Source organism: Tarenaya hassleriana, unplaced genomic scaffold, assembly GCF_000463585.1.
Source record: "Tarenaya hassleriana unplaced genomic scaffold, ASM46358v1 Cleome11, whole genome shotgun sequence".
Lineage (NCBI taxonomy): Eukaryota > Viridiplantae > Streptophyta > Magnoliopsida > Brassicales > Cleomaceae > Tarenaya > Tarenaya hassleriana.
The window spans coordinates 2,800,761-2,808,973 of NW_010961290.1; the positions used below are offsets into that span (position 1 = coordinate 2,800,761).

The 8,213-nt window shown below is 45.1% G+C and overlaps 4 protein-coding genes across 6 annotated transcripts; 2 read left to right on the forward strand and 2 right to left on the reverse strand.

The window, feature by feature from the left end:
- Positions 1-439: 439 nt before the first annotated feature.
- On the forward strand, positions 440-2,613 carry LOC104805650 (60S ribosomal export protein NMD3-like). Of its 3 annotated transcripts, none has more exons than XM_010530284.2 (3): positions 440-574; positions 658-735; positions 900-2,613. In XM_010530284.2, exon 3 carries the CDS (start codon positions 909-911, stop codon positions 2,442-2,444), a length of 1,536 nt encoding a protein of 511 aa, XP_010528586.1. In that variant the 5' UTR covers positions 440-574; positions 658-735; positions 900-908; the 3' UTR covers positions 2,445-2,613. The 3 variants fall into 3 exon arrangements, with proteins under 3 accessions (XP_010528586.1, XP_010528588.1, XP_010528585.1); XM_010530286.2 differs by having other exon boundaries at positions 658-719; XM_010530283.2 differs by lacking the exon at positions 658-735.
- Positions 2,592-5,151, reverse strand: LOC104805981. The gene is made up of 2 exons (XM_019201510.1): positions 3,964-5,151; positions 2,592-3,622 (listed from the first exon to the last, which is right to left on the reverse strand). The coding sequence occupies exons 1-2, from the start codon at positions 5,125-5,127 to the stop codon at positions 2,594-2,596; spliced, it is 2,193 nt and encodes a 730-aa protein (XP_019057055.1). The 5' UTR covers positions 5,128-5,151; the 3' UTR covers positions 2,592-2,593.
- An 80-nt stretch (positions 5,152-5,231) lies between these two features.
- Positions 5,232-5,837, reverse strand: LOC109116331. Its single transcript, XM_019201511.1, has one exon. It carries the CDS (start codon positions 5,835-5,837, stop codon positions 5,232-5,234), a length of 606 nt encoding a protein of 201 aa, XP_019057056.1.
- A 259-nt stretch (positions 5,838-6,096) lies between these two features.
- On the forward strand, positions 6,097-7,926 carry LOC104805651 (uncharacterized oxidoreductase At4g09670). The gene is made up of 3 exons (XM_010530287.2): positions 6,097-6,618; positions 7,027-7,321; positions 7,530-7,926. Exons 1-3 carry the CDS (start codon positions 6,148-6,150, stop codon positions 7,847-7,849), a joined length of 1,086 nt encoding a protein of 361 aa, XP_010528589.1. The 5' UTR covers positions 6,097-6,147; the 3' UTR covers positions 7,850-7,926.
- The last annotated feature ends 287 nt before the right edge of the window (positions 7,927-8,213 follow it).

Below are 8,213 nucleotides of genomic sequence, written 5' to 3' on the forward strand. Positions count from 1 at the left end.
AATCGTTATGATCAAAATCTGACCGATATGACCGGTATGACGTTTTAAAAGTCAAAATTTCTCTGAGTATTTTTACCGAACATTTTTCATTCATTCTTAAATTTAATTTTTCAAAAATTGTGGAGAGAAAAAGAAAAAAAAAATTAGGTTTTGAATTTTTAGAAAAAGTCAAGAATAAATTTTTCAAAAAAAATTTCATATTTTGTTGCCACGTATCCAATTTTTTAAAGACAAATTAGTATTTTCGTCATTTTAGTTTTTTTTTATTTGGAAAATCCTAAACCTAAACGGTAACTCAATATGGACATTTGCCATTATTTTTGTAATTTTACCATTTTTATGACCTGGAGTTTTACACACAATGTCTAAAATACCCCTAGTTTTAAAATTATTTATAAAAAATCCTAGGGTTATGATTCTCGTACTCACTCGGTTTTCAACTTCCCCTCTCGCCTCTCGCGATTCCTCTCTTCTTCCCTCAACTTCAATTTTCGACTTCCCTCTCCGACGGCCCCAAATCGCCGTTCTCATCCTCTGTCGCAGCCGTTAATCTCTTCCTTCGTGGATTTCCGTGGTAAGCATGCATGTTTCTGTCGATTTCTCGGTCGATTTCTGTCGTTTTATTTCGGTGAGCGTTTATGGATCGACTCCGTGCAGTTTATTCTGATCGACGGTGACTATTCGGCCCATATCTGCATCTCCGTCTCGCTTCTCTTCAAGTTTAGGGATTCCTGAGTAACTGTGTTTTCGATTTCTTGGCTTTTTCTTCTCTGAGTTTATGCATATTACTTGACAGATTGCTTCGGAACATATATAGTTTGTATTTCTCTTTTGAATATATTTCTGGGTACTTTCCCTTTTGATGTAAATTTCTGGCTTTTCTCTCTTTGCTGTTGCAGAGTTTAACGATGACTCAACAATCAGGCATGTTCACCGTTCATCAAACTGTCGGCAGCGTTCTGTGCTGCAAGTGCGGTGTTCCCATGGCACCAAACGCCGCCAATATGTGCGTGACTTGTCTCCGTTCTGAAGTTGACATCACGGAAGGATTGCAGAAACAGGTTCTGATAATCCATTGCCCCGAGTGCGATTGTTACTTGCAGCCACCAAAAACTTGGCTCAAAGCTCAATGGGAATCGAAGGAGCTCTTGACTTTCTGCGTGAAGAGGCTGAAGAATCTGAATAAGATGAGGTTGGTTCACGCTGAATTTGTTTGGACAGAGCCTCATTCCAAGAGGATCAAGGTTAAGCTGAGAGTTCAGAAAGAAGTTCTCAACGGTGCGGTTCTTGAGCAAGCTTACGTTGTCGAATACACGATAAGAGACCAGATGTGTGACCCGTGCTCTAGAATTCAGGCTAACCCGGATCAATGGATTGCCTCGGTTCAGCTCCGGCAGCACGTTCCTCACCGACGAACCTTTTTCTATCTAGAACAGCTGATACTGAAACACGATGCAGCTTCTCGGGCCATCAGAATACAACAGGTGGATCAGGGTATTGATTTTTTCTTTGGGAACAGGAGTCATGCCGTTAACTTTGTGGACTTTCTGCGTAAACTTGTTCCGGTTGATTATCGCCATGACAAGAGTCTGGTCTCTCATGATTCCAAGAGCAACAACTACAACTACAAGTACACTTTCTCCGTTGAGATCTGTCCCATTTGCCGCGAGGATCTTGTCTGCTTGCCACAAAAAGTGGCCAGCAGTTTGGGAAACCTTGGCCCGATCGTGATTTGCACTAAGGTATCCGACAGTATCACTCTTCTCGATCCTATGACCTTACGGCATACTTTCTTGGATGCAAAACAGTACTGGAGATACAGGTTTAAATCTGCACTCTCCAGCAGACAGCTCGTGAAGTATTTTGTCTTCGATGTGGAACCTCCAGTCGGGGAACTAACTGTCGGTGGAACAAAGTATGCTCTGTCCTATGCCCAGGTTGCTCGTGAATCGGACATCGGTAAGATCTTCTACATCCCAACCCATCTAGGCCATATCTTGAAACCCGGTGACCAAGCTCTGGGCTATGATCTCTATGCGGCTAACGTGAACGACAATGAGCTGGAGAAACGCGGGATGTCCGGCTCACTTCCCGAGGTAATTCTGATCAAGAAGAGCTACGAGGAGCAGAGGGAAATGAAAAAGAATAAGCCTCGCTCATGGAAGCTCAAGTCGCTACCGATGGAAACCAGTGATCCTAGAGGCAGAGGCGATGAAGAAAAGTTGAGCAAGGAATACGAAGATTTCTTGAGGGATCTTGAGGAGAATCCGGAACTTAGGTTTAACGTATCCTTGTACCGGGACAAGGATTATCAGCCCTCTGAAACTGCTTCTATGACCGACGGGGAAGGTGCTCCTTCTGTCCCGATCGAAGAGTTGCTGGTAGATCTCAAGCTCAGCGACGAGGAAGAGGAAGAAGACGAGGATGAGGACATGGAGGAATAGTTTTTGTCTTGAATTTGCCGTTACAGTTGAAGAATCAATTCAGTTTGGTCCCTTGTATTTATAGTTTCTGTAAAAGTTATATTCTACATTTCTGTCGTGTCTTGTAAGAGAATTCAGTTCAGTTTGATACATTTCACATTATAAAAACCTCAAAAGTTTCCATTCTGAATGCACTGATTGAGCCAATCATCCACACCGTTGTCTCGAACTTTGACAGATCTGACCGTGGTCATCTCCATCACAAACTGAATTCTCCATAAGACGGCCTTGGTCCTGTGCTTCATCCCCTCAATCCCTTTCATCCTTCGTATCAAACCCGAAACGAATTTGTACTCGTCGATGCAGTACCAGTCGGATTGTTTCGACATGATCATTTCCATCTCTCTGAAGGCTCTTATTACAAACCCTAGTTCCATTCCTCTCTTCACCAGTTCTGTCACTGAAGTCAGCATCTCGTAGACAATGTTACCTACCAGATCGACCCGTCTCGTCCCGAGCATGTGAATCGCCGAGCAGAAAGCACCCAAGAACGCCAATACCCAGTTGTTCTCTTGGTTTAACATCAAAGGGTCTAACCATTTCAAGATCGGCGGGAGGAGATTCTTCATCAGAGGAGCCACGAACTCGTCCTCGTTCAATGGCATTGACAAGCTCTGGAAGATGTAAACCGCTTTCTTGAACTCAGGCTTGATTCTTGACGATATGAACGTGCCGAGGCTGGGCCAAACGATGTCGTGGCAGACGAAAATCTCCCGGGCGACGCGGTCCGTGACCAGGGCGAGAGTCTTGAACGCGTTCTCGGGGATTCCATGACCTTCGAGGCAAGATATGAGCAATGGCGAGAGTTCTTGGAGGGTTACGAGTTCTAACAAGGGCTCTGTTCCTTTTCCGTTAACGGAGAGGAGGACGTTGAGGCATTCGATCGAGCTCCTTCTCACGTCCTCTCCGAATCTTGGATCAGCGTAGACCCGTAAGAGTTTCAGAGACAGACAGTTGGGGAATCTCGTAGAGCAGAAGCGGTAGATTCTCCGAAGCAGCTCGTTTCTCGGTCGGATCTGTTGGTTTTCCGGCGACGAAAAGAGCGAGGAGATGAGTTCTTGCATCAGTTTGAGGTCTTCAGTTGCCAGAACCTTCTTCGCTGCTATCAGCAACGCGTTCTTGTTTTCCATATTTGCTTTTCATATTCTTCTCCACGGATCTTATATTTACTTCCTCATCACGATATATATATATATGTGTGTGTGTGTATATACGTGTAATTCAGGGAAAAGCTGTTGTATAATATCAACAAATGGCAAACCCTGTAATATCAGCACGAATCTGTGTTCTGCATCACTGTACTTTTCTGCAACTCTTCCTCTAGAGCTTAATTTAATTGCAGTTTAAACTTTAAAGGTTCCTCCATTTTTAAGAAAATAACGAATTCGCCCCAACTTTATGAAATTGTTCAAACAGAACCCTGCAGTACAGCCTGTCCAAAATCTGAGTCACATATTCAACAATCAGTACCCTAAGGGTTTTTGGATTTAAGAATCTGGTAAATCTCCCTCGCAACAGCTTTGATCTCCATTCCGGCTCCCGCCATTCTCGCCATCATCGACGCCAAACCTAAAGCGAATTTGTGTTGATTGGCGTCGTACTTGTATTGTTTCGTGTATTCCTCCACAATCCACCTCAGTTCTTCAAGCCCTTGTTGCAGAATCTGTTGCTTTTCTTGCCTCACAAGCTTACTCGCCCACATCACCATCGCATACTGAATATTATCTGCCAAGTCCATTCTCGATGATTCTAACAGCTGCATCGCCATCTTGAAAGCTGTTTGTAACGCCAAGCTCCAATCTTTGGCATCGCCCCGTTCCTGGTTCAGACGGGTCAAGATCTCTGGAAAAATCCTCTCCACCATTGCGAACAAGAAGTCCTCGTAAACCGGAGGCAAGTCACGGAAGAAGTATAATGCCTTGCGCAGATCGTCCATTGCCATCCAATAGATACACACGCAGAGCTCGTCCCAACCGTTGTTGCTTGACGTGAAAGCGTCGAGGGCTACTAAATATGTGATTTTTGACAGAATCTCGACGTCTGAATCTCGGGGTACGGGCAATGAAAGGCTCGAGATCAGAAGGGGTTTGATCTTCCGGATGGCCAAGCGAGAGAGGTTCACATCGTTTTCCTCGAAATGAGTGAGAAGGGCACAAAGGAGAGAAATCGATTTCGATCTGTTCTCGGGGGCATCTATGGAGCATTGATACACGTTGAAGATCATTTCGGCTAAGCCATTCTGCAAATACTCCCAGCAGAACAAGTAAAAAACATTCGCAGATTGTTTTTTTTGGCTTTCTAGGAGCTGAAGGAGTGTAGAGATGAGAGCGGCTGCGTCTTTTCCACTCGGATTCAGAAAAACCAGTTTGGATGAACCTTTTGCAACTTTAAGCTTCTTCTTCTTGTTCCTTTTTCTTGTCTGAATCTCCATAGCCATATGTATTCTCCATAGCACCATCTTTGTTTCCTTTTTCAAGCCCTTGATCCCATCCAACCTTTGTATCAGATCCGAAACGAATTCGTAATCTGATTCAGAGTACCAGTCTAGTCGTTTCCTCACAAGCATTTCCACTTCCCTGACGCCTCTCCTCACAAACCCTACTTCCATCCCGCTGTTCACGAGCTCCGTCGCCGATTTCAGCATCTCGTTGACGATATATTCCACCAGTTCGACCTGTTCTGCCTCGATCAAGTGAATAACCGCGCAGAAAGCGCTCGCAAACGCCAGAGACCAGTTGTTCCTTCTGCTTAACTCAGAGGGTTGTAGCCACTGCAAGATCGGCGGGGGAAGAGGATCCAGGAGAGAAAGCAAGAGATTGTTGTCACCGCCAGATGGAACTCTTTCTCGGCATTCGATGATATAAACTTGAGGAGATCGGGCCAGAAAATGGACTGACGTAGGGAAATCTCGAAAGCGATGTGGTATGCCACCTGGGCGAGGATCTTGAAGGTGTCCTCGTAGATTTCTTGCTCGACAAGGCACGTGATGAGCAATCGGGCGAGTCCTTTGAGTGCTAAGAAAGGTAACAGCGGCTCTTCTCCTTTTCCTCTGTGATTCGAGACCAGAACGTTGAGGTGTCTGATCGCGATCTGCCTTATGTTATCGTCGTATCCTGTCTTGTCCGGCGATGCGTAGATTTGCAGGAGCTTCAGAGACATGGAGTTGGGGAAATTGGTGGAGCAGAACCGGTAAAATGTGTTTCGACTGATTTTTGCCTCGGCGTCTTGATTTTCCGGTGGCCGCAAGAGCGAGGAGATGAGTTTCGCCACTGGATCGAGTTCTTCGGTCGCGAGAAATGTTATGGCGGCTTCGTGGAACACGCAGTGGTCGTCCCGCTCCGTCGTGTTCTCCATCTCTTCTTTCTTGGCCTTCTTGTTTTTGTTTTTCTCGGGAAAGTGACGGAAAGTGAAAGTGGGCTTGCGAGGTATGAGTTTTCAGCATGCTAAAAAGAAAGCATAAACCGTCGAATTTTAGGTATATCAGTATATGTTTCGTATTATCTTCTGGTGATAAAATAAAAAATAAAAACACAAATTGGAAGAAGATAAATTCATTATTAAGGCCCAAGAGATGCCACGTGTCCATATCATATCGTCACCTCTCAGCACTTCCTTCACTCGCAGTAGACCCGTCTCTCCAAGTTCTGAAACAGAGAGATGAACCATGACGGACAAGACGGTGCGTTTTGGGATCCTCGGATGCGCCGTCAAGTACGCGTCAAAGTTCGTCAGAACCGTTACTCTACTTTCCCCTAACGCCGTTATACTCGCCGTCGGCGATCCCTCCCTCGAAACGGCGAAGAACTTCGCCGTTTCGAACGGTCTCTCGCCGGAGACCGTCGCGGTGTACGGAAGCTACGAAGAAGTGCTCGACGATGAACGCATCGACGCCGTTTACCTGCCGTTACCGGTGACACTGCGGGGGCGATGGGCTGTTGCGGCGGGGGGGGAGAAGAAGCACATGGTGGTGGAGAAACCTCCGGCGATCGACGCGGCGGAGCTGGAATCGCTCCTGGAGGCGTGCGAATCCAACGGTGTACAGTTCATGGACGGTGCGATTTGGCTGCATCATCAACGGACGGCCAGGATTGAAGAAATGGTGTTCAATTCCGAATTGCTCGGAGATGTTCGCCACGTAAGCTTTGCCTTATTTACAAATCGCCCCCTGAAAATTTATTTGACTCGTGTAAATACCCCACGTTTTATATTTGGATTTTTTTTACTATAGTGATTATTTTCGTAAAAATGTATATTAGAATTTATGAATGATTGATAGGTTATATAACTTTTTTTAATATAACTTTTCATTTAAATGGACATAATTTTCGGTGTTATGATATGAGTTGTTTTGCGTTAAAAAGTCGCAAGCTTTTGTGAAAATATTGCCATATGAAGTTTTATATCCGATAAAAAAAGTTATATAACCTTTCATATATATAATTATTCATAAATTTTAATATAGCAATTTATGAAAATAACCATCACTCTAAAACGTCTAACATCGTTAATAAATGTTTGCCTTTGTGTTTTATGTTATGATCAGATATACAGCACAATGACGACCCCTGTACCAGAACAAGCGTTAGAGAGGCTGAGCAAAGATGCAATGGGCTCGGCTGGTGCCATTGGAGAGCTCGGTTGGTACCCCATAGGAGCCGTCCTATGGGCCATGGCTCACGAACTACCGACGTTCGTCATGGCTCTTCCTTCATCGGTGGTCACCAACTCCTCCGGCGCCATCTTGGCTTGCTCCGCCTCTCTTCATTACGCCCCGACCGCCACTGCAACCGTCCATTGCTCCTTCCTCTCACACCTTTCAACCGAATTGGCCATCACAGGTCCATATGTTATGACAAGAAAAGACACGACTTTTATGAGTTGGATCATCACTTTTTTACAAAGTTTGGATCTTTTTGTTTTTGTTCAAAGATTTAGGTCATATTTATTCGAAATTGCACGAGCCAGCATCGTAATGTTGCCATTTTTTAATCCTGTATATTTATATACAAATTGGATAAAGAATGCTTTGTCAAAATAATGAACCAGGATCAAAGGGATCGATCTGGGTGAACGACTATGTCATTCCGTACGAGGAGGACAAGGCTTCGTTCGAGTACACGACCGGCGCTCAATTCGTTGACATGCACGTAGGTTGGAACGTGAAGCCGGAGAAAGTGACTGTGGAGTGCGGCGAAATGTCGCAGGAGGTGATGATGCTGACGGAGTTCGTGAGGCTCGTCGGAGGGATCAAGAGTGGCGTCTCCAAGGCTGACCGGCGGTGGCCGGAGATCAGCCGGAAAACTCAGCTGGTGATTGATGCTGTCAAGAAATCCGTCGATGTTGGATGTAAAGTTGTTTATCTGTAGATTTATGTCTTCGGATTCTGTGGGTACTCCATGCCAAATCGCCAATGAAAATGAAAACTTTCATGTGGGTATGTATATACGCGTCTATATATAGCTGTATATACATGCTTAAAGATAAGATTGTGTTATAGCCCTCTTCTCCGTTTGCCGCCAAATGGATCTCGCTCGGAGAACTTTTGTTGATTTCGGCGGCGGAATCGTTGCAGAGGAAGTTTGAGTACTGAGAGAAATGATTTACCCAGAGAACCTATGCTTCTTTAAGCTGCTATGTTGGGCAATTTCGTCGGGCCCGGGAATTTTGCGTTGTCGATCCTGAGAGAGGATCTGGGTTGGTAAAGGAATCCCTACCCAGACCTTGAAATGG

Excerpts from the sequence above, each read along its gene's own strand:
- LOC104805650 (XM_010530284.2), top strand. The coding sequence starts at position 909 with ATGACTCAACAATCAGGCATGTTCACCGTTCATCAAACTGTCGGCAGC.
- LOC104805981 (XM_019201510.1), bottom strand. The coding sequence starts at position 5,127 with ATGCTGAAATCGGCGACGGAGCTCGTGAACAGCGGGATGGAAGTAGGG. Across the intron at positions 3,623-3,963 it reads ACCAGATTCTTAAATCCAAA|AAAGCAAATATGGAAAACAA; the intron begins AACCCTTAGGGT and ends AGAAGAATATGA.
- LOC109116331 (XM_019201511.1), bottom strand. The coding sequence starts at position 5,837 with ATGGAGAACACGACGGAGCGGGACGACCACTGCGTGTTCCACGAAGCC.
- LOC104805651 (XM_010530287.2), top strand. The coding sequence starts at position 6,148 with ATGACGGACAAGACGGTGCGTTTTGGGATCCTCGGATGCGCCGTCAAG. Across the intron at positions 6,619-7,026 it reads TGCTCGGAGATGTTCGCCAC|ATATACAGCACAATGACGAC; the intron begins GTAAGCTTTGCC and ends TGTTATGATCAG. Across the intron at positions 7,322-7,529 it reads AACCGAATTGGCCATCACAG|GATCAAAGGGATCGATCTGG; the intron begins GTCCATATGTTA and ends ATAATGAACCAG.